The sequence below is a fragment of the Filicampus tigris genome, chromosome 10 (assembly GCF_054856515.1).
Source record: "Filicampus tigris isolate MCC_2025a chromosome 10, RoL_Ftig_1.0, whole genome shotgun sequence".
In the NCBI taxonomy this organism is placed as follows: domain Eukaryota; kingdom Metazoa; phylum Chordata; class Actinopteri; order Syngnathiformes; family Syngnathidae; genus Filicampus; species Filicampus tigris.
In genome coordinates this window covers 13,578,048-13,604,070 of record NC_141226.1, presented here as the reverse complement: position 1 = coordinate 13,604,070, position 26,023 = coordinate 13,578,048, and the positions used below count along the sequence as shown (strand labels likewise).

The 26,023-nt window shown below is 39.5% G+C and overlaps 1 protein-coding gene across 1 annotated transcript in view; it reads left to right on the top strand.

The window, feature by feature from the left end:
• The window catches only part of hs2st1a (heparan sulfate 2-O-sulfotransferase 1a), a 35,414-nt gene extending 14,921 nt beyond the window's left edge, over positions 1–20,493 (top strand). The window contains exons 2-7 of the mRNA XM_086043996.1: positions 9,034–9,287; positions 10,156–10,241; positions 11,659–11,797; positions 11,879–11,976; positions 13,131–13,288; positions 17,687–20,493. Of these exons, the coding sequence (XP_085900122.1) occupies positions 9,034–9,287; positions 10,156–10,241; positions 11,659–11,797; positions 11,879–11,976; positions 13,131–13,288; positions 17,687–17,910 (959 nt within the window). The 3' untranslated portion in view covers positions 17,911–20,493. The remainder of the gene's footprint in view (positions 1–9,033; positions 9,288–10,155; positions 10,242–11,658; positions 11,798–11,878; positions 11,977–13,130; positions 13,289–17,686) is intronic.
• Positions 20,494–26,023: the final 5,530 nt, after the last annotated feature.

The following is a 26,023-nucleotide window of genomic DNA, read 5'->3' as shown; positions in this document are numbered from 1 at the left end:
CTGAAGCTGGAGGAATGCGTTCCCCCACCAATACGGTCTTGTTCTCAACATGTCGCATTGTCGTCTGTCAACAGGAAAAGGTCCTTTTTAAAAAAGTCTGCCGCTTGAGCTTTGCATAGTAGAGTGTTCCCTCGCTATATTGCGGTTCATCCATCCCAAATGTAAGACTTGTTCCCACATAGAAGTGAAAATATACTCGATGCATATTGTATGCTCTGTTTGTATGTGTTGCTGCTCAGTGTATAGAAAGTCGCCGTTGTTTAGCCTGTCCGTGGTGTTATTATATGTTAACATTAAGATAGCCGACGTTTTCTGGACAAAATTAAATGGTTTGGTCGAAACATTTTCATGTTTAAATACACAATGTTTAATTCTCATACGGTAGTTTTCCAGTCAACTTCAACTGGGAGTGACAAATAAATAGTGAGGATAAGCGGTATAGATAATGGATGGATAAGCAACATACAAACAAAAAATTCACCATATAACAGTAACCTGAGTAAAATTTTACTGACACTCCACAATGAAGTGGTATCTTTGAATTTTGTGAGACATTCTTATTTGGATGAGCAGAGTAAGAGCAAGCCTGGAGGCTTGGAAGCAACTGCGGAAACCTGCAGGTTGACAGCCTGGAGGCAACGCCACCATCGTCTCTCTGACGTCCCAAACGTTACTGCTTCAAGGCACCTTTCAGAGCCTTCATAGTATAAATATTGTGCAACCTTGAATGCTATTCAGAAAATTCAAAAAATGCATATAAACTTCTTGCAAAAAGTTAGGAATACTCTGCTTTTGTGTGAAATTACAGGATGAACATAAATGCACAATCACCCTTATAGGTGAGCCTAATTTGCAGAGGTGGGCATTCCATCTGACTGACGAACCGGTTCAGATAATGGATGGATGGATGGATTTTCATCTGTTGGACCTTTTTTTTTCCCAGATTGACGATTGACCGTTGATGTTTACTGATGGAAGCGCCTTTAAAATAAAATGACGGACAGACGAGGACAGTTTGGTTCGGCTTGAAAAAATGACGGATTGACGGATGACTTGACGGGTGCCCAGGCTGCTGACGGATGACGAATGACTCACCAGCAAACTTTAGTAAAATGCCCACATCTGCTAATTTGTCTCACAGACCCGCACATCTTTTAAAATATACTCTGTTGGTCGGTCAGCTTTTTGGTTTGCCTTGCGTGCAAAAATGCGAGATATGAGTGCTGTATGGCGGGTGTGAATTCAACTCAATAAACTTCACAACAAACAGCACTTTGGCAGATGAACAATTTTTCAAAAAAAAGGGGGGCTTCAAGCTGTGTAACGCCACTCCTAGTTTACTGTCAATCTAAACAGCAAACAAAGAGAATTACATTTAGTGTATTTATAACAACCTCATAACTTATAGTCTATCTATTTAGCATAATGATAACAAGCAATGAACAATGCTATAGACAGGCTAACAAAGAGCATCGGCGTGGCTGTGTTACATCCCTTCATGTAATATTTGAACAGAAATGGTGGAGCAATACATTCAGACAGAAAATATAACAATGTTCACAGGCATATATTATTTATCTTCTGCAAAGAATGACTAATATTAGTGCAACTTACCCGTCACGGAACGAATTAAACTCAGTCCATCACTCAGTCATCGTTATTTCAACCGCGCTTCTGTCATCGATCATCTAAATCACAGTTCGTCACCACTATTCAGTGAGATCTTTTTCTTCCGCTTCTTCTTCTTATACTTCTTTGGCGGCAGTGGCACAGCGGTTACAGCCAATCGACATCGAAACTCTCTCCATGTAACCCAAACCCGAAGTAATTGTTTACAAATTATTCTTGAAATAATTTCACCAACATTTAACAGAATACTGTAACCATAAAGATTTATATGCAAATAAATACACATACATACAATATTAGACTCACAAATTGTAGATTTATGTTGTCATGGCAACCAAGCCTAACAGTGTTGATTTTAGACTTTCATTTAATCCAATTTGAAACAAAAAGTGTACATTTGTGGTGACAGTAATAAATCTGACACGCCGACGGTGCATTTGTGACTTGCGTCAATGATGTGACGTCATCTTTCGCAGACGTCTCCATCAAATGACGACATCGAGGAGCCATCGTCTCATTACCCCAAAACATTTTTACCTCTTCCGTCCTTGATGGAATTTCTGATGGGAGGTGCTAGCATGTAAACAGAGGAGCGGGAAGATAGAAACGTGCAATCAGAGAAATGAGATCAGCCCCATAGTCAATCCACTCGAAGCAAGTCACGCAAGAACGAGTCAGTCAGTGAAAATTTGGAATGGCCGTCGGCACTGAGCCGGTGAATGACGATTCCGGTGACGGACAAAAACTCACTTGCGTCAGTTTTTGGAAGTTTCAAATCATTCGTCATTCGCCAGCTAAACGTGCGTCCGTAAGCACTGACGGAGTGCCCATTTCTGCTATAAAGCTAACGATAAGTAGCTAAACGTTGCACAGACAAACTGCGATAGAGCAAGGCCACAATTGGTGAACCGCCATCAATCAGGAAAACACTGTCACAATAATTTTCCGACGTACTCCGCTTATCCATATGTTTGTCATGTTTGTCGTATAACCGTCCAAGCCTGTGTCGAGGAATTCGCAAAACCAGCAGCAGCAGTCGATGAACGTCATTTTTTTACATACCAGCCACCCGGCTGGCCAGGACGCCTCTCTGTCATCCGTCGTTGATTTTGCAATCCAGCGGCATCCGAGCAGAACGGCAAAAGCTGTGCACCGCAGTCAGGGCGCTGATAGCCAATCTCTATTACCCACCTAACCCAAGGTCTCGGTTCAAGGGGCTAACCCTCCCCTGGGTTGAAGCAAAGAGCCGGCCGTGATGGATTTATGATCTGCTTAGGCAAAGCATCATCCCGTCTCCCTCACTTTTAGTATCCCATCACGAGTGACGCGGCAGCGGTAGTACATGACGGGCCGTCCCATTTTCACAAATCTGGTGGCAAAATATGAATGATGACTCAAAATGGTTGTCTCTAATCGGCTGCGAAATTGCCTCAGTAAATATGTTCAACTGCAAGCACTCTGTCTCTCTACTGTCGGCGGGTGAGAATGAAAACCGGGAGGGTAATAGGCTTGTAGTTGTCACAGTGTTTAAGACCCGTGTTGGATTCACGCTTCATAATTGGCTTTTAATGCACAGAGATGGCTGGAGGGGAGGAAGTGGCAGAAATGTGCAGTGAAAGGAGGCCCGCTGTGTGGCCATAGTAATTCAGGCTTTTGTCCTCTAATTAAATGACCTCAGATGGGAGCGCTAAGCTTCGTTTTGTGTGCATGTGTGCTACCCCTGATATGGAGGTTTGTGCCAAGTAGTCTAGTAATGAATGGGGCGTCTTCTGCAAAGCCCACGAAGCTGGCTTTGTCCTTGTGGACTGTTTGGAAATTTGGCAAAAAACAGTGTCTTCAGCAAGAGTTTTTGTTTGCCTCTTCTTAGTGTGGTTTGGATGTTGTTGGTAGGGACACGATTGTCCCCCGCGAGCTTTTGTCATTGTTCGACAGAAAAGTCTGGAAGCCCCCTAAGCACCCTGGAGCCTTCCAGAAGGCAAAGTTAGTTTTAACATGCATGGTCACCTGTTTGTGACTCAAGACCAGCAGTCAGAAGGAAACATAAAAAAACAAATTCATCATGCGGATTATGGACATGAACATTGCACTCGTGGTACAATGCAATACAATAGAATACAATAAAATACAATACAATACATACAATGCAACAAGGCTGAATAAAAATGTGTTCAGCACATGGATTTAAATCATCATTAAAATTTAAAGCATCGTTTTGCATTGATTCATACACTGCCAGCCATTTTGAAAGCAGAGTTACACACCCACCCACCCAGCAAAAATTGGTTGAAAAGACGTCACTGTGTCCGTTGAAAAAAACGTCCAAACTTGGTTGAAAAGTGAAAGGTGAAAAGACGGAATTTTCATGTCATTGAAAAGACGTCTTTAAAAAGACATCCTTTTACAGTCTAAACTTGGTTGAAATGTGAAAAACAGAGCTGGGCAGTCCGTCCCAGGGCCGTCCCTACCTGCTGAAAAACATATTTCCACTGTATGTATTTACACTACATACAGTTATAGAATTGCGGTGTGTCTTATTTTAATCCAAACGTACACATAAAGAATCAAATCTGACTAGAAATTTTCTACACAAACTGCCTGGTAAGAAGAAATAGCTTACAAGCAGAGTCTGCCTTAATTTGAGAGATTTCATCTTGGTTCGATTTTGCTGTGTGGTGTTTCACTTCAGGTGGCCATCTGAAAAATGCAAACACTTCACATGATGATGAATGTGAAGCCAACATGCTATCAGAGCGTTTGAGCGTTATTCCACTTAAAAGCCTTGAGATGCCTGGTGCTCGACTGGCATCTAAAATTTATGGCCGGCATTGTCGCAGCTTTGACTCACCGCAATTCTGTTGAATATCACAGCCAGCTTTCCTACCACCCCTCTCATAAAAATAATCCTAGAAAGGGACATGTGAGCCCCAGGCCGTAAAGTTGGACCATTGCAACTGTTGCCACTGCTACCGATGTTGGCTGCTGTGTGAATGACCGTCTCCATTCCAATTGTTGCTGTCTGCCAGACACCATTTTGCGGCCACCTGGCGCGATTCCACGCGTGCACCAGCCACGAGAGCGGTGCGGCTCCATCTGTAACCAGATACTACTTTGATCAGGGGCAGCATTTATAGCTTCTCAGGCAGGTGGAAGAGAGGCGAAAGTGAGACATTTTGTGTATGGCTAAGCAAGTACAAATATTTTTTACAGCACTTAATTTTTCAGGTATCTGTTCTAGAGTACAGTGAACCATTTGGCAATTTGGCATTGGCAAATTCACCTATAAGCTGATTTTTTGTGTGTGTGTGTGTGTGGGGGGGGGGGGGGGGGTCTAGACTTTTCACGGCCCTGTCACGCTGCATTTAGCACAAAACAGTGCGCCGTTGGCCAATCCATTTTGATTGTGTATGTGCCACCACGGCATAATGACACAACAGCGTCAGCTGGTGGTACACATGGTGGGCGTTTGCCACCGTGGCAGCTTTGCTCAAATTAAAGAATGTTACATTCGGGCACGGCGCCGCCGTGACGACAGTCATGCACCAATAGAAGATGTCATGGCGGAGTGATGACTGCAAGAAAGGTTTGGTTGGAGTTGTTCAGTCGGGATGTCACGATATCCAAATGTCACAGTACGATAATATCAGAATATGAGCCTCACGATACGATAATTATCACAATATTGTGGGGAGGTTGGCGATATATAGAAAATCTCACGATACTGTATCAAAGCTCACAATATTGTCAAAAAAAAAACAAAAAAAAAAAACCATCACAATATTCTGTTTTTGTACATAATAACAGAATTCACGATGAAATAGGCTTGGCCAGTCATGCGCTCCTATTGGCGATTAGTGTGGGTCTTAAACATAGGTGGCATCAAATTAAACTTCATAAATAAACTAACCACCGCTAGAACTGCACAAATGGAAAACAACTTGGGCTTTTAAACATATTTGCTGCTATTAATATCGTGACATGACAACGGCGATATATCGTGGTGATTTTAATATTGCGATATCACGATATTGACGATATTGTGACATCCCTATTGTACAGTAAATAGCGTTGAGAAAATGGAGGAAACAGTAATAAATGTGGTGTCCCAGTGTCCTGAGCTTTGGGTCACAACACAAATGACATAAGGCACATTGATGGAAGGTACCAAGTTGCTTGAAAGTGGCAAAACTATTTGATTTTAGCAGGTTTTTGATTTTAGCATGTTTGAAATCTAGCATAGCCACGCATGCTTCACTTCTCCTCTCACCCATTATTATTAACAAAGCCTGGGCTTGCTGTTGTAACAGTGACAAATACAGTACATATTACAGAACTGTGACCTAGTTTGTAAAAAGGCACCAGGCCACTTCCTGTTCAGTTGCTTAGCAAGGAGTGCCAAATATGGGGCTGGCACTGGCCCCTTGTTGCCCTGCGCCATCCTGCATCTCACCTTGCGATGTATGCCACAAAAAAACAAAGCGCAGTATAAAAAGAACTTTACTCCCCGCATTCCAAAAAAGATACAGTTTCACTGTATTTCCTTGACACCAATTACTACGTTCCTGTTTAGCCAGGGCTTTGGTGCCATCTTAGGGTGTTTCAGAAATAAACTGCGAATATACGGGGAATTACTGTGAAAAGATCATGAATATTGTGGAAATGTTTTTTAGAAAATTCATTTAGGTGTGGAAAATTTAAAAAAAATATATCTTCCCTGTCAGGAATCCCTGCACCCATGAAGTTTGAGAACCCCTGATATAAAGGTGGCAAGGTTGTGACAGCTATGAGCTCCCACGGATATTAGAGGTTCCCGTGATGTGCTGCCGCTCCTTCTTACACACACACGCGCACACACAATCCCCTCGGTCGTCCTTCCTGCAGGCTTCTCTGAGCATTGTCAACAGCAGTCAGTCTGCCATGAATTCAGATGAAGAAAAGCCTGCAGGCAACAAAGGCAAGAGGCCGCTTTTGCAATCTTTTCTCACTACTCCAGTTTACACACACCAACCTTCCACCCTCCTCATTTGTAGTGAATTGATACGCCTTCCCATGTCCACTGTCTTTCAAATAACTGTCACCGTCCAGTCAAACTGCCAACCTCTCACCCTCGGCCTGTCACCTCTGGCTCCCGTCTCGCAGCTTTTCATCATTTCATCTCAACCCCAGTAGATAAATCTTGGCGCAGTAAATCAAGTCAAACTATCCTACGCTCAAGACTGACTAATATTCCTGCGGCTTAGTGGGGAGTTTTGGCTAGCTCAGCATATCCACATCTATATCATACTGCCTCCACGTGCAGCACGATGTCCATTGAATTGAAGCATAAAATGTGAGAAAACCTGTGTCATTCTTTACATTGCATTTTTTTTTTCTGTCAATATGGTATGTTTTTATATCAGACAATATTATAGAGTGCTATTTTTCTTAATTAAAACACATTACAAACATTTTTTGAAATACCTCGACTTAACCATGTTTGACCACTCTTCCATGCAAAAGCCGTCAACTTTGCAAGGGCATCACTTGTGCATAGCGACTCTCAACTGGATTTTGCTCCGGGCCGTTCTAAAATCTACATTTCCCTCCAGTGGAGCCATTCTTGTTGTCGATTTTGGATGTGTGCTTCGGGGTTGTCGTGCCGAAAGGTGAAATTCGCTCTTCATTGTCAGCTTTGTCACGAAATGCCTGAAGGCTTTGTGACGGATTGTATTTGGAACCGTTCATAATTCACTCCATCTTGACTCGGGCTCCAGCCGCAGCTGAAGAAAAGACAGGCACGTAGTACGGATGACTTTTTCACATGCGTTTCAAAGCGAACAACCGCACTTATAGGAATATTGTACAACCGCATTATTTTAGTTCTTCAAATTTTTACTTTCTCCCCTAAACACAAAGTATTTCTTTACTGTTTTCTGTCCTAAAAAAAAAATGTTATTTTAACTAAATTTACATGGTGATAGAATACATACAGAAGTCATATAGAAGGTTGTCTGAGCATGACGTTGACAGGCCTATGAGACATTTAGCACGCTGATTGCCAGAATAAACAGATGGAGCATGTGGGAGGAGAGTACAGTGGTGTTTTTGTTCAACCACTAAAACACTCAAAATAGTCTGTCAACTCACCAACAAACAAAAAAAGATGCGCTATTTAATGCAAGTTTTCAACACTGTAGCTTTTTAAAATTATTATTCATCATAGTATTTCATATTGTTGTTGCATTTTGCAAAGGTGTGCGCTGCATCATACTAAGAGCTGCTGCAAATTGTCTTGATACTTTTATTTATTTATTATTTTTTTCTCTCTCATAGAGATGCATGGCAGGCCCAATCCAGGCCCTGAGGCAGGAAAGCATTCTCAGCAGTTGATGGTGGTGTGCTGTGCTTCTCTTTCTCCCCCCCCCCCCCCCAACATAGTACAGTGTGTTCCTTCCACTCAATTTTTGTTTAAACTCTCCAAAGAGTAGTTTTACCCGTAGCACAGAACAAGAGTTCTTTAGCTTTAAGATTCAGAGGATCCATTTCAGAGTCCATTTTTCCCAATGTAAAACAATATTGTGTTTTTGGTGCAATGTTGTGGAAATAAACTTAAAGTGGAAGTCAACGCAAACATTTTTTTTAAAGAATATGTTCTATGAAGCCCACTAGTTGAAACAGGGCATTCTGATAAATATTGCGTTTGTCGGCTCAGATTCAGAAAACAGGTCAGCCGCGATTGGTCGTTGTGAGCAGTTGTGATGTCATTTTCAGTCGACAGAAGTGACAAAATGGCCGTCCCCGGAGATGGCTAAAAAGGGGTGGATTTTGCTGCTTAAATCATATTCCACAGACGCAATATTAATCAGAATGCCGTGTTTCAACTAGTGGGTCTGCTGGGAACATATTCTTGAAAAAAAAAAAGTGTTTTTTGTTGATTTCCTCTATTGAAAATGAAAATAAAAAAAAGGAAAGAGTGCAGAGCATTATTCACTGTGCTCTTGCAGTCATCCTTAGCGGGACGGCCTCTCCGAGGGGGAGTAGCAATTGTACTGAACTTCAATCGTTTATAGAAGTGTATCTGTCTTGCCGTGGATTGGTTAACATCGAGGCTTTTAGAAATACTTTTAACTCTTTCAAGTTATAGGAGGCTGGAAAACGTGTGGTCTTCCCATTTATTTAAATAGGAAAAGACGATTTCAAGTCTTCTGAGTTTCAAGTGTGGTTACAGAGAGAACAAATTAAACTCATATCTCAAGCCACAGCTGTAATTGTTTGCATGCTCTTCGTTTAAGTACAGTTGATCTATTATTGCGACTTAGATGAAAATCACATTTTATGACAGACGAAAACAGCAATCTTTGTCATTTCAAAGGGTTCACATATTTATCTATTTTTCTGACTCTTTTAAACTTGTTGTCATCCTTCTAGAGCGGGCCATTGCTAGGCACGAGGTACGGGAGATCGAGCAGCGGCACACCCAAGATGGCTTGCGGGAGCGGGAATCGTCGTGGGTGTCTGTTTCCGAGAGCGACCATGACGTGGTTATCATCTACAACCGTGTGCCCAAGACGGCGAGCACTTCCTTCACCAACATCGCCTACGACCTGTGCGGGAAGAACCACTACCACGTCCTGCACATCAACACCACCAAAAACAACCCTGTCATGTCCATACAGGACCAGGTCACTATCTATTGCCTTTTTAAAGTGCTCACACTCCACTCTGTATTGAAAAGTACTCACTCCACTCTGTATTTAAGCGGAAGTCAACCCAAACATCTTTTTTTCAAGAATATGTTCCCAGCAGGCCCACTAGTTGAAACACGGCATTCTGATTAATTTTGCGTTTGTGGAATATAAATTAAGCAGCAAAATGCACTACTTTTTTGTCATCGGCCATTTTGTCTCCTGTTGACTGAAAATGACATCACAACTGCTCACAATGACCAATCACGGCTGACCTGTTTTCTGAATCTGAGCCCTGATTGGTATAGGTTGAAAATGATTTGCAATTTATTGTATTCTGTTTTGACATTTTATCCCACCTTAATTGGAATTGGGGTTCCAAGAAATACTGATACCAAAAAAATGAAACACCACAGTTTAAACTACAGTGGTACCTTGACTTGGGAGCTTAATTCGTTCCGTGGCCAAATTCGCAACTCAATATACTTTAAAGTCTTTTAAATTCCCCTAACAAACACCACCATTTTTTTCATCCAGTGTTTGAAAAGAAAAAAAGTCACTATTGTATGAAAACATAATGAATGTTTTATTTAGTGTAACTACTGTAGCGAGCATTGGTGACTGTGTGTATTTGTCTCTTTATGTGCTTGCAACACATCGCCAACAAAAAAAATCGACTCAGCGATGGCTCGTAAAAACTCATAAATAAATGAAGGCACTCTTAAGTTAAGGTGCCACTGTATTAATATAAACACTTGTTATCATAATACTGTATACCTCTGTCATTTGTGGGGTTTACTGTACACTTTCTTTGTGTTTTACATTCATTGACCGGCCACACTAATGAGCATTTTTCTTTGTTCAGGTGCGGTTTGTGAAAAATGTGACCGAATGGAGGGAGATGAAGCCAGCCTTCTACCATGGCCATGTCTCCTTCCTGGACTTCACCAAGTAAGAATGTGTGCACTTGACTCCTCCTTGTGGCGTTCAAGTGCTCTGTATTTGTACAGGGGACGGAACCTCTTGTCATGGAAGGGTGGGCAAACTTGAGTGCGCGAGGGCACCTATGTTTTTTTGTTTTTTTCCAACAAGCAGATAAGATAAGATAAGATAAGGTCTTCTACTGATACCCAGAAGGGAAGTTCAGGTTTTATAGCAGTAAAAGATAAAATAAAATAAAAATATAGATATACTGTGACTAAGTCAATAATATACTTTATTCCATTTTAGTGAAAATGTTCCCTTTTTATAAGAAAACATGGTTTAATGTGTCTGTAAACTATGTAAAATAGTTTTTATGTAATATTTATAGATTTAATGGAATGTTTTGTTGTATTATTTAGAAATAAGATGTGATCAATTATGTAATTCTTTCTTTTTTTTAAATAAAATAAATGAATTGTTACATTGTTATATAAATAAATTGTTATATGTATATGTACAGGAAAATTGTTTATTTTATTAATATTTGTGGGTTAGTAATTTTAATAAATCAGTCAAGCAATTGTTGCATAAAGTAAATCTAAAAATACATGTAAAACAGTTCATTTTAACAGCAAGACTTTTTTATCCCATTTGTATTTTAAACTAATTTAATGTTAATGAATTAACCTATGACAAAAATCTTAAATGTGCAGTACATGTCATTTTTAAAAAATGGTATCTTTATATTTAATAATATATTTATTGTACCTATATATATAATTAATTGATTAAGGAGATAAATACAAAAAAATATTAAAATGGATACATACTAAGCAATTTTAATGGAAAAAAATACTCAACTTTATTTATAAAGCACTTAAAGAGGACGTCAACCCCAAAAAACCCTTTGCAGTAAACATGGCATTCTGATTAATATTCGGTTTGTGGAATATGAGTTAAGCAGCAAAATGCACCGGTTTTAGCCATCAGTTTTCTGAAGCTGAGCCATGATGGGTCGTTATCTGAGCCCTAAGCAACTGTGACGTCATCTTCAGTCGAAAGAAGTGGCAAAATGGCCGCCCCCTGAGATGGATAAAAACGGGTGGACTTTACTGCTTAACTCATATTCCACAAATGCATTATTAAATCAGAATGCCATGTTTCGGCCAGTGGACCTGCATAGAATATGTTCTTGTAAAGAACATTTTTGGGTTGACTTCTACTTTAAACGACAACAACTGCAGCTGTAACAAAGTGTTGTATATTATCTCGAACACAAAACGTAAACCACAATAGGTAAAATAATAATACTGATGAAAGTAAACTAATAAATACTTGTCTACATTAATGACGAATCAAATGAATGAAACCAGCAGGTCAAGACACCACTGTCACGTGTTACGTTTTCCAAATCCACTTTTAACCCAAGCAAGTCACTTTTCAGGTTTGGTGTGAAGATGAAGCCGATCTACATAAATGTGATCAGAGACCCCATTGAAAGGCTGGTTTCCTATTACTACTTTTTGCGTTTCGGAGATGACTACCGACCCGGGTTGAGGCGAAGGAAACAAGGAGACAAAAAGGTCCCAGTCTTAAGACACTTCTGCACATATTCATCATACGTAAAATGGATGCATTAATTTCATCTTTTTGCCATGTTTCAGACATTCGATGAATGTGTATCAGCCGGCGGCTCTGACTGCGCCCCAGAGAAGCTTTGGCTCCAGATTCCCTTTTTCTGCGGGCACTACTCTGAATGCTGGTCAGTGGTGACAATGACACTCCATAAAGACAAGACCAAACAAAGTGCCTTGTTTGCTGTATGAAAAAAAATAGTCCAACTACTAGCACATTTGGTCTGTGTGTCACATTCCATTATAATGCTAAGAGAATCCAAATGTGACATTTTTGCATCTGCCAGATTTATTAGACCACACAGATTCCACACCAAAAAGAATTGGAACAGAGAGGAGCCCAATTCCATTTTTTTAGCTTTAGGCTAAAAACATTTGGGTCTGACACCAAAAGATGAATCAAAAACATTTCATCCATTATTTATTTTGATTATTTATGATGAAACAAACACATTTCTAGGGTGAGTAAAGTTATTGGAACAGATAAACTAAAAAAAAAAAAAAATACATTTTAATATTTAATTTAGATTCCTTTGCAATGACTGCATCAAGCTAGTGAATTAGGGATACATTTTATTAACATAGGCAGTACATTTTTAAAACAAAATGAAAACGATAATAAACAGAGAAAATTATTTTAAAAATGCACTTAATAGTAGAACAAATGTAGAACAAAATAAAACAAAACCGTGAATGACTAAAAATGGACCAATGAATACAGTCCTATTAAATTTGCAAGTTAGGATCCTACATACAGTGTTAACATCATTACTCCTTTTACTTCTGTGTAGATTGTAAATTTTCCAGGTAATGGTAATCAGCAAATGTTGAATGTAGGCAACTTGACTCTTGTTTGTTGAATTTGTTGTTGTTGATGAAAACATCAAAAAATAACTTCAGCAATTGGTGCTATTAGGATAATGACAAAGTTGACGCAAGTAATTAAAATGAAAAATAGCTGGTAAGAAGAAATATATTATGCGTTGATTTGAGATATTAAATGTGAATTGGATTTTAGTCTTTACAGTGTGGAGTTTGTGTGGAGTGAATTTAGCACACTGTGACGCCTCTTTTCAACACAGAAGATCAAACAGCTCCTAATTCTTGCCTGTTTTGTTACATAAGATTTTATTTTTTAAGTTAAACCTACCCGGAGTATTTCGTCGTCTTTATCCTTCCTTTTGTCATTCCCTGTGTTATGTCTTCTCCTTTCCCTTATCTTGTCCTGTGAGCATTTCCCTGTCCGCGCGGGATTAAAAATGCAAACCTTTGTCTTTTGCAGGAACGTGGGTAGCCAGTGGGCTCTGGAGCAGGCTAAATACAATTTAGTGAACGAGTACATGTTGGTCGGAGTGACGGAAGAGCTGGAGGACTTTGTCATGATGCTGGAGGCAGCTCTGCCGCGCTTCTTCAAAGGAGCCACTGAACTGTACAAAACAGGTGCGCGTCTAAACAGCTAACCATCATTTCATTGGCCTAATAGCACTATTTTTTTTTTATTTTAAGAAGAGTCCATTTGCCCTCAAGTCAAACTTACGGAAGAGAATTAGGGCCAGCGGGGGAAAAAAAAAATAGGTTGTTAAGATTCTCACTTTTATCTTCAGAATTCAGACTTTAAAGTGAGAATTCTGACTTCAAAGTCAGAATTGTTCTTGAAAGTGAGAATTCTGACCTTAAAGTGAGAATTATGACTTTATTCTCAGAATCATGACTTTATTCTCAGAATTATGACTTTCTTCTCAGAATTATGACTCTAAAGTCAGAATTGTTTAGACTTTAAAGTCAGAATTCTGAGAAGAAAGTCAGAATTCTCACTTTTCAGAATTCCAACTTTAAAGTCAGAATTCTGAGAATAAAGTCAGAATTCTGAAATAAAAGTGAGAATCTTACCAACCTTATTTTTTTTCCACCACTGGCCCTAATCCTTTTCCGTACAACCTTTATGGATTACAATGACTTAGATGACTAACAATCTTCACAGACGTAAACATTTTTTTTTTTTTGCGAGCACATTGGTAATTTCTTTTCCCACTATATGTCAATTGTTTTTTTGCTCAACAGTATTATCAAATTTGTGATGAAATACTATATACAGTATTTACTTTGTGTTTTAAAAAAGTGTGTTGGAATATGTTTCGGGGGCGGGGGTACGGCGAAAAGTTTAGTCGGACTCGCTGACGGACGGCCGTTTAAAATTAGAGGAGGACCGGCCTATAGACGGTTACTATTTTTTTCCCCATGCTGCAGATGGATGACGAATAACGGATGCTCAATTTTTCGTAAAATGCCGTACGAAAAGTATTGCAGCTCTGGCAATACTAGTTTGGCTCATACTAACAGAGACAAATTCTTTGTGTGTTTCTTTACATACTTGGCCAGTAAAATTGATTCTGATTCTGATTCTGGCTGTGAGTTGTGGCCAAACTCATTTTGGATTTGTGTGTTTGTCTGTTTATCCCATTAAAAAAAAAAAAAAAAAAAAACTTCTGAAAGTGTATTGCCGATTGGGGCTCTCGTTGCCCACATGCGAGAGGAATTGCAGTACCTTAATTACTCTTTTTTTTTTTTCCTACTTCAATCAAGAGGCGGCATGGTTAAAATGTGTGTTTTACCAAGTCTGAAGTGTGTGAAAGGAGGCATTTTAAGGCTACTATAGAAACTAAACGGTCGCTGATTTTCAACTATCACGGATGGGTCTGGAATGCAACTCCTACAACTAACGGCCAATCACGGCAGCCACAAATACAAGGATGTATGTAAATGCGTGCTGTGTTTGCTTATTTTTGTGGTTTGAACTATTTATCAGACTTTTGGATTTTGATAACGCCACATGCACTTGTGCTTCACACCAATGTATGAACTATGAATAATGGAGAGCCCTGCAAGAATTAAATCCTGCTCAGATATTAAACACTCTCTGAACAAAGCATTGTCAATGCAATTTTGCAGCTGCATTAGACGAGGATTGACTTCATCCCTTTTCAAAAATGATTAAAGGGCGGGGAGGTTACATCGAAGATTAGTTCATTGTTATTGCCTTTACAAAGTATTTTCTGATGCTTATACATACAGCGGTGCCTTGACTTGTGCAGGATACACTTTCTCAGTCAAACACATAAATACAAAATGAGAACACTGTCAAGAAGCTGCTGTCGGCCATAACTCACACTCACATGCAGACTGACTACAGCCCTTAACATCACTTACAAGGCCACTCTCCTTAGAGGGGAAATCAACCCAAACATATTTTTTACAAGAATATTTCCCCAGCAGGCCCACTAGTTGAAACACGGCATTTTGATTAATAGTGCGTTTGTGCAATATGAGATAAGCAGCAAAATCCACCCGTTTTTAGCCATCTCAGGGGGCGGCCATTTTGTCATTTCTGTCGACTGAAAATGACATCACAGTTGTTCAGGGCTCATGGAATGACCAATCGCAGCTCGCCTGTTTTCTAAAGCTGAGCCGTGATTGGTCGTTACCTGAGCCCTGGGTAGTTGTGATGTCATTTTCAGTCGACAGAAGTGACAAAATGGCCACCACCCCCAATATTTTGTCAGAATGCCTTGTTTCAACTAGTGGGCTTGCATAGGACATAGATGATTTCCCCTTTAAAGTCGCAAATCTTACTCATAAATCCTACAGTGCGTGGCGTAATTACGCTTTATGAAACACATCCTCTTTTATTGTGTTTTACGATGTTGTTTACAATGCAGTGCTATTTTTATTTATTTAAAACACGTAACAAAAAATATACAGGGACGTTTAAATTGAGTTACAAGCTTGGTCACGGATCGAATGAAGCTTGTACGGCAAGGCGCCACTGTACAGTTTTTTTTCTCCTTCTAGCAGCCATATTGATGAGATGCCAGAGGCTATTGTGCACACCTCTAAAAATATATTTGTATGTCAGGGTGTTAAGTCTTGTTAATAATGTGACTAATTATTGAGCTCAAGTTTTACGTCTGTAATATAACCTTCTATTCTGCTTTCCCCTCACTTGAGTCGTGTGATGGATGTCATAACCCGGAGCATTACAGCCTCACATCACCTCAGCTCCAATAAATGTTAAGCACCATCCAAATATAGACGTTTCCTCTCTTCGTGTAGTCGTTGAAGAGAAGCGACAGCAGAGGACAGGGTGAAGCGAGACACAAAAACGGCAACAAAGTGAAGTCAGCTCTCTGCTCTTGACCTTATTCCTGCCTTCTTGTTTAATCATGTTTAATTGGTGTCTGAGCAGATCCCAGCAATTAACAATCACTCACTGAAACCTGCCGTTTTCCCTAAGCACTTGCTAAGCCTCATTTAACCAAGACCGATCAGCATTCTTCTATTTTTAGCAGTCATGTATACATATGGTTAGATTTGAGAGGGCATGGGAACTAGTCAGTTTCAATACGATACAATACAATTTTTTAATGCTTTTGTTTTATTCTTTGTTTTGGGGCTTCTGCCATGACACCAGCGCGTAGACGTTCGAATTGAATTCCGTCCTTATAGCGAAAGGAGGAAGTGAGTATGCCGTAAAGCAATTCAGGATATTTGTATTTTTTTGGTGTGCCAGGGTTGCGCCCATCCTCCTCAAAGTTGCTTAGTGCCAGTAAAAATGACATGAATACAGCCACACCTCCCATTATAAGACTGGGCACGCTTGTGCAACCACATTATCTATTTTTTTTTTCCTTTTTTTTTGCCTCCTTGCCTCTTGAAAATATCACATTAATGATGGTGGGAAAAAAAGTTTTGACATGTTTTATCTTGGTCACGTTTTTTTTTTTTATATATCTCAAAAACATGGCATTTGAACAGGGGTGTGTAATCTTTATAGCCACCGTAGTGGACATCTTCAGATAAAGTCAGACCTTTTAATCATTTAATGTACTCAATCCACTTAGTTCAAATCTGGAAATGGTATCTTTTTCGGTGTTTGAGGGGAAATTTTCATCTAAATATAAACTGAAATTTAGCTTGGGCTGTTAGTGAAGTTACGGAGCATCTTCACCGACTGTGTAGTTGCACTTATGGTGCTTTTTCAAAACAAAATTTTTTAAAGGTAATGTTGTAAGATGAGTTGTTTGGCATTTGTTTTTGGATCATAGTCACTTACCTGTTGTTGTTGTTGTTTGAAACACACAGTTTTCAACTCTCAGCAGCAGGTTTGGGGCCCAATCCCCCACAAAGAGCGGGGGATTACTGTGTAGCACACAATATCTGCGAGAAGAGCAGCAGTTTGTGAGCCTCCACCAAGGATGATTTTGCCATGAAAAGGAGAAATAATTAGTAGCCAAGTGCATTGCTATATGTTACTCCTACTGCACTCTAAAAACGGTTGGGTTAAAAACAACACAATTTTGGGTCAAAAATGGACCGATCCACAAATTGTACAAAACAGACCTTTTTTTTTTGTTTGTTTTTTAAGAAAGTTGGGTCAAATTGACCCAAGTTGTGGATCCGTCCATTTTTGACCCCAAATTGTCTTATTTTTAACCCAACCTGTTTTTAGAGTGCGGCTTTAGGTGAATAAAAACTCTAATATGATTGAGGCATCAATCACTCATTGTTTTCTGGAGCTCCTCCACTTAGATCTTTTCATTAGCAATGATGGATACTAGATTTCATTCCATTAACCGTAACAGGTTTTTACTGTAACAGTCTGTTAAAATAATACCCGTCTGTCAACGTCAGTTACTGAGCATTATTATCTTTGTGAGAATTTTGTACTGTCTCGTGCTGAGTGTATGCGTGCTAATAGTGTAATATATGTAATGTAACTAAATAGCGATGTCTTCTCTCTTACGGCTTGCCTTGATTCCCCGTTCTTTCTTGTGATCATAGGGAAGAAATCCCACTTGAGGAAGACCAGCGAAAAGAAGCCGCCCACCAAGGAGTCCACGGCCAAACTGCAGCAGTCGGCCATCTGGAAGATGGAGAACGAGTTCTACGAGTTTGCCCTGGAGCAATTCCAGTTTGTCAGGGCCCACGCAGTGCGGGAAAAGGACGGCGAACTCTACATGCTGGCGCAAAACTTCTTCTACGAGAAGATCTACCCCAAAAACTAACGAGGGTGGGACGTATCCTCAGAGAAGTTTGGGGCGAGATGAGGCCGACAAAAGGCCGGGACGTCCAGGTGTCCACTGGTGGAAATGTGATGGGAGTTATACTACCGGACCGAGCTGTGTCGCTATGAACAAACAGTATGACGGCATATGCCATCAGACTGCAAACACTTGGTGTTGCTCACGCATGGGGAGGCCGAGCTCGTGTTCCATCCCCATCCCTGCAGGTCAGCGGCTTCCTTTCACTTCCATGTCGGAGATCCACAGAGGGTCGGGGGGGGTTCTCTGGAAGCACATCGCGGGAGACGAGCACACGCCAAGTCCCAAATAGCAGAGCATTACTCCGACCACGAAAAAACATCTACATTCATGCTGTTTGAGCTACAGAGTTCAACTGGGATATTGCAGTCCATCATTTGCACCCCCACTATATCATATATTTTATAGGTGATTTAGAAAAAAAAAAAAAAGTTTTAACAGTACAGTCAACCCCTGCTTTTTGCCGTGGGATAGCAACCGAACCCTGCCGCGAATATCAAAAATCAGTGAGTACTTTATGCCAGTTTGTAACTGCCTTAAGATGCAACAAGTTGGCAGCAAAGCACTATTTGTGTCTAAATGAAGCGCCTTATGAGTAAAGCATAGGTCCTTGGCACCAAGATGCCACAAGATGGCGGCAAAGCAATACTTTTAGGACAAAAACAGAGTAATTGTGCTCTCAGTTTTTCAGTGAATAACGGAGCATAGTTTTAAGGTTTAAAATCCCCACCCCCAAAAAATCGTTGACTTTGTGAATGCTAAACCACAAATTGATTAGAGCAGTAGCGTGCCATGCAAGTTTAATTTATTCAGTGACCAACATCGGAATTCAATTTAGTCCTGTATCAAATAAATATTTGACTTAAAAATTCAATGAAATGCCATTAGTCCATTTCAGCACAAAAAAAACCCATTTTATTAAATGTGTTTTTAATGACTAAAACGTGTGGGCTGAGTTGTGGCCTACAGCAGCTCCTTGCGAGTGTTCTTGTTTTATATTGGTGCATTTAACTCTTCCACTAACCTCCTAAAAATGAGTTGGCGACTGCGGCTCTCCTTGCCCACCTGCGAGGACATTACACTACACGCTGAAAAAAATGCTGTGCAATCTTTTATTTCCCCAGTGGCATATATCTGAAGCTTGGTCACAAGACACAAAGCAAAAAAAAAAAAAGACCAAGCACCATCTAGTAATTCAAAAAACGTGTAAGTTGCGGCTCTCGTAAATCAAGGGAACACTGCACTATTTTTCTATTAGCCGGTGCTTTGGTGGCATCTTGTGGCATTAAAAAAAAGCGCACAAACAACCCGAATGGGTGATTTTTCCGAGAATTAACTGCAAATAGGTTCCACAGAAAAAATAAACAAACAAACGTGAATTTGGGAATAGCAAACCACGAATAGGTGGAGCTTCACTGTCATTTCTTTAGGATGTGAAGATGGCGCCATGAAGACCGGCCTGCCTTGCTCACACGGCAGTGAAAAATTACAGAGCTGTAGTATTTGGACTTCAACAAAGACATTTGACGTTTTTATGAAATTAAAAAATAATAATAACAATAAGTGTGTCTGTTTTATACCGTGTGTTTTTGTTCACTCTGGTAAGTGTGCAGCTTTATAGCCTCGCCGCTTCTTTACATGTGCTTTTATTACAGTGTGTATGAAGGAACACAATGGAAATGCTGCTTGCTGTAAATATACATTTTCAGTACCTTAGTCTGAGGTGAGACTGCTTCCTGTTTTGAAATTAGCTTTTTTATATATATATATATATATATATATATATATATATATATATATATATATATTAAAAATCAAGTCTGTGTGTTTGTAATGACTCTGTAAATTGTCCTTATGTATATAACTGATTTTGTTTAGTTTTTATGCTAAAATGCCAATGGCCTGAGGGATGACTGCCACCTTTTGGAAAGAAACATCCGAAGTCTGCAACATGAATTCATGAAACACTTACTTGTAGTTGCACTCACAAATCATTGAATAATTTGAATACAAATAGGTGTTTATTTTGTGTGTGCCTTCCTTGTGCCCAAAACAGTGCTGCAGCTGTGTCCGATACAAAATAAAACAACATGGCTGTATTTTTTTAAGCTTTTTTTGCGGTCAGTATTAACTGGTGCTTGAATGTTCTTTAGCACGAGATCATTTCTTTGATATCCTTTGTGTATTAGTACACTCTTTGTTCTCACTTGTAAGATGATAAGGCTGGGCATCAAATATATTATGGAAAGCCGTTTGAGCATTCATTTGATATCCAGTGTAGGGTTGTGCAAGAAGGCCAAAGGTGGCAGTATTAGTGGGGAAAAACTAGTATCATAAGATACAGTCGTTCTACTAGTGTGCTGGGTTGTCTTAACAGTGAAGACAAAGAGTACACTAGTATTGAACCTTAAACTGGATGTCAAGGATATTGAATAAAATGGCTTTCCAAAGCAGAGGGATTAAGACTGGAATGTTTTACAACTGGAGACCGATAGAGGGAGACAGAGCTGGCATTTGTTTTCATTAAAGTTCTAGTCGCACTAAATGACTAATGTCTTTATTTGTTTTTAAATGATAAACTGGTAACTCTTGCATACGTGCATTATTTTTGGATTATATTTAAAAGATTTGCTACAAAAAAAAACAACAGTTTGAAGATGAGAAGAGTAAAAGGATATGAGTGAAAGTTTACACGGGCCAAAGCCCTTCACTCAGATGGGCTCATATAATCCCTGGCCAGTCATCAATAGTGAGATTTATCCCCCTTAATCTCATATTGTAGTCCAGTAAGAGTTTCCTGGTTTTGGCCTTATGACACATAAATACTGTATGTCCATCCGCACCTTGAGTCAGGATGTTTGAGCAGTCTGTTGCATTGACAGCATATTGCTTTAGTTTAAACGGTCACCCTCATCTGTTTTTGATCATGGATAATGCTTTTCATCCATTTACAAGCTATGTTGTTTTTAGCATGTGAAATGTGAATTTGTATCATGAATATTTGAGGCTTAAATTCCATTTCCCACTAACATAGCTGTCACATGTGTGGTCATATGTGGCTATGAAAGGAAATTTCACCCTCAAAGATGTTTTGATTATGACTTTATATGCTTGCGTCCTTTGCATGCTCATCATGCGAATTCAACCTCTTTAAAATACTGTGGGAATTTACACCTTTCCAAAACATGTTCGACAGCATTTGGAGTGGCGACATATGGTTGAAATTCCTGAAAAACCAGGGACGCCACAATGTCACGGGGAGGATTCCAAAAGCTGTGTGAAGCTGCCTGGAAAACCGCACATTTTCAATTTAAGACTGAACATTCATAACTCTGCTGGAGCAACAGCAGCATCCTGCCAGCACAATTAAACTAACCAAACATTATATTACTCTTATCCAAAGCAACAATCCATTTTATTGGGCAAACAGGCTTGGACCAAAAGTGTCTGTTGAGAGCATGACATCCCTTGTTGCTTGTAGACTTGAATCCCTCCACTAATTGTTTCACTCAAGCTTAATCTTGGGAAAAAGTAACATTATCTGTCCATGTTGCTTATCCTGTTCTGGGTCACGGGGAGCTTGACCCTCCTCCAGCTGACTTGGAGTGAAAGACAGACTACTCGCTGGAGTGCTTGCCAATCAATCACGGGGCACCTCGGCTAGGGACGGGGTGGCCATCGGGAATTTTGGGAAGATATGTAAATTTTCGTTTTATTTCCAGGCCGGTCCTGGCATCATGGTCGCCCGCAGCCCGTGTTAGCGTGTGACGGCCGCACCCTGTCGCCGGCTAAGTTTCGGTGCATAACAGCCCACTTTACATTATGTAAATTGTGGTTTCCAGGGAAGATGCATTTTTGTAGACATAGCTCTTGCTAACGTCATAGTATAGCAAGCCAAGTAATTACAGTATACGTACTGGTAAGTGAGTAACTCGCAGTTGCGCAGGATGACCACTGATGCAAAGTTAGTGCTCAAATTTTTATATGGGGGGGGGGGGGGGGGGGGAAATGTGCAACTCGTACAAGACATCCAAGTACGTCACTGGGTGGTGTATAATCCACGTCCCGAAAAAAAAAACAGGAAAAATGGTGAAAAACAGCTTAATGCTATATCCTCACAATATAGTACTACATACCGTAGTTTTCAGTCTTAGCACATTTGCATGTTTTCAATCATTATCTTCAAATATGCATAATCTATCAATAAAACTTAGGTTTTACTTAAAGAGGAAGTCAACCCAAACATTTTTTTTAAGAATATGTTCTATTTAAACTCACTAGTTGAAACAAGGCATTCTGATAAATATTGTGTTTGTGGAATAAAGGTTAATCCACCCGTTTTTAGCCCGCTCTGGGGGTGGCCATTTTGTCACTTCTGTCGACTGAAAATGACATCACAACTGCTCAGGGCTCAGGTAACGACCAATCACAGCTCACCTGTTTTCTGAGACTGAGCCATGATTGGTCGTTATTTAAGCCCTCAGGGTATCTGTGATGTCATTTTCAGTCGACGCAAGTGACAAAATGGCTCTGTAGAGTGACGGTTGTACCGAACAAGAGACTTTACTTTAGAGTTGCCAAGCCAGCTGGATCAGGAGAAGTTGCTATGACGAAACCAAAGAACAAGCGCTTGAGTCGTGTCCTCTGTGGCTGCAGCATGACATGTCACACCTCGGTGAGAAGACTTGCCTCTACATTACCTAACCCGCAAGGAAACAGCCGTCACATGCCTGGGACTGGAAGCTCTTTGTGCTCTTGCTGCTCAACTATGTAATGATGTGGACAACAACAACAACAACAATGTGGTCTCATAAGATGAAGATTGTCCTCTTAATAAAAAACACAAAGGTTGTGTCGGGTAGATTTATTTAGCTTGCGCATCCATGCGCAATATGATAATCTCTGCTCTGTTTTCATGTCTCCATGGTGACATTCTCAGAGGATGATGGGGGGGGGGGGGGGGGGGGCAGGTGCTCCGGACAGGATGCACCGTGAATCATCACTATGATGTAACAGGCTACCATACGTCACGATCATACTCACAAAGTGGATACAATCCAGGCGTGAAATATTACAAGCATAGGTGGAAAAAGTATATATTTTTTGCAAACAAAAACGCATGTGATATATGCGGATATATTTCAATTATTTCAATTCTGATGAAAAAACATGCATTCAATTATGTAAATGTATACAAAATTACTGAATACAAGATACTGAAATCCTTGTTTGAAATTGGATTCATTAATAAAGTAAATGTTGACTGAATCCAAATCAATTTTACAGAGAAAAAGAAGTAACTTTTTGCACTTTTCGCTAAGGATAGGGAGTGGTCCGGCCAGCGAATTGCAAAATCCGGCATATAATTTACGCCCCAAATTAAATGCAATGCATTGGGGGAAAAATAAAATAAAAATAAATAAATTAATAAATCAAATGTAACTCAAAAGATTCTTCAAAAAACGCTGAAAAACAATATTTGTTTTCCACCAAAACTGGGAGAAATGGAGGGGGAAAGTACACCCCCCCAAATCTTTTACAGTATGCCCGCACTGTACAAGCAAAAAAATCGCAGACTGAAATATGTACGTAAAAAATAAAAGTGCATTTTTACTGTCAATTATATATTGATAACTTGGAATAATGAAAAAAAATCTCTGTAGAGGAAATAGTTACCCTCTTTGATTAACTTGCATAGTACTCGAACTGAGAAGTTAGAAAAAAAAAACATTCTTAATTTACGTCTTAATTATCTACAGATATGGAACAAAGAAATGTTCCTATTTTGACAAAGTAAGGAATAGAAAGTACAGATATCTGCTTTCAAACATTGTAACAGAAAAACTTGTAGGAAAATGAAATACCCACAGTACAGACACCTAAAAAAAATCCAACCGAGTACAGTGACAAAGTATAAATACTTACTTCCTAGCACTTTTAACTGCGTGATTTACTCACTCTGAAAATCTGTGTTCGACGTCCATGTGTCAGGCACTAAAGTTATACATTTCCATCTCCCTATTTTGTAAAAGCATTATTTGTCCTTTAGCGTTCCAAAGTAATTCTAGAAGTGATTAAGGAAATATGCAAACTATGTACTCAAATTGTACTGCTATTTACGCTCCATTGCTTTTCTAGACAGCTCAACGGTTGCCCTTTTTTTATGATGCCGTAGCTATCTGGGATAGTCATGAGTTAGTAACAAATAATCTATTCATCTAACAGTGTGGATGGCAAAAAAGCTAGGAGCTAAACTATGCAAGGTACCTGTTGGAAAAAAAAGCAAAATTTTACAGGCAATATAACATTATTGAACCATGACATATTTAAAAGGGGAAATCAAGTCAAGTCAAAAACGTTCTTTATAATATGTTCTATGCGGCCCCACTAGTCTAAACACGGTATGCTGATCAAAATTGTGTTTGTGGAATATGAATTAAGCAACAAAATCCTCCAGTGTTTATCCATTTCAGGGGACGGCCATTTTGCCACGTGCTGTCAACTAAAAATGCCATCACAGTTGCTCAGGGCTCAGGTAATGACCAATCACGGCTCAGTTTAGGAATGTCACATGACCAAACTCAGTAAACAGGATCTTCAAAAAACACGGATGAACATTCAATATACTTTTTCCAAGAAACACAGGGGAAATGTGGGAAATAAATCCGGAAAAAAAAGAGAAAAATCCAACATATGAGAAAATACTGAAAAAAAAGAAAAGAAAAATAATCCCTGAATATCCGAATACGTGAGTGCCGAATTGCAAATATGCACGGGTCAACTGTCGATTGAATTTGTAATATCACCAGTCACCTTTAGATGGCAAACATGCCTTAGTTGCACTTACACTGAGTATGCTGCCCTATACTACAAAGTGAGTAGGCCTAATATTTTTTTTGCGTATTTGGAATAATATGACGGACAAAGATAGTACCTCGATAATATTAAAATTTTGAGTGAGTTAATTTTAGTCCAAAAAGCCCAAAATGAGTTCTTACACTTAATGTTCGTTTGTTGTTCAACAATTTTGTGCCATCCTTGAATGGTAATTTTTATGAAGGCCCTTGCAATGGGGGGCGAAAATTACAGTATGTGGTTATTGTTATTTAGTTGTTTTCTTCAAACCCTTTCTTGTTGGGTTAGGACAGTGGATCTTTTATTATACAGGCACTGAATAATGTAATAACGCACACACACACACACACACCCACACGCACACACACACCCACATACATACACACACACACATATATATATATATATATATATATATATATATATATATATATATATATATATATTTTTTTTTTTTTTTTTTTTTTTTGCACTATTTGTCTAGTTTTAAAATAGCATTTTTATCATATGCGTATTTGATTAGGAAGTGCATGGTCCCATCTAGCCCCTGATGAAAAATTGTGCCCCCCCCCCAGCATTTGAATTGCCCATCCCTGATCTTAAAACATTTTTAACGGATAAATGGAATTTCCATACATTTCAATGGGTAAAGATGCTATGAGATTCAGGGGTTTTGACGTATAAGCTTGGTCACAGAATAAATTAACCTCATATCTCAAGGCACCACTGCATGTACTTTTTGGGCCCTTTTTTTTCCAGTAGTGTGTTGCGACTTTTTTTTCTAATGAAGTATGTAAAGTTAGTAAAGTATGTTTCTTGGCTCAAAAGAGGTTGGAAAACACTGGGTTAATTGCACCTTCTGCCATGTAGTGGATAAGGATTTAATTTTTTTCCTGGAAGTTGTCACTATACATGGCTGGCATAGATAGATGAACAAAGAAGCATCCATTGCAAAAAAATCAATAATATTTTTTTGGACCAATGCAAGTGCAATGGAATGTGTGCACCAATTTTCATGGTGTTTGGAATCGGGGTTGTATATACAGTACTAAACTTAGACTCAAACAAAACAGCTTTTGGTCCAAAAGTAGGTTTCCCCTCCGATGATGGCGTTAATGTCAAGTGTGTGGACGTGATTAGTACGGAGCAACTGTGTATGATTCTTAGATTTTAGGGAGGATGAGCAGTTTGGAGGTGGTCGGTACTTGGTGGCGTTGACTCG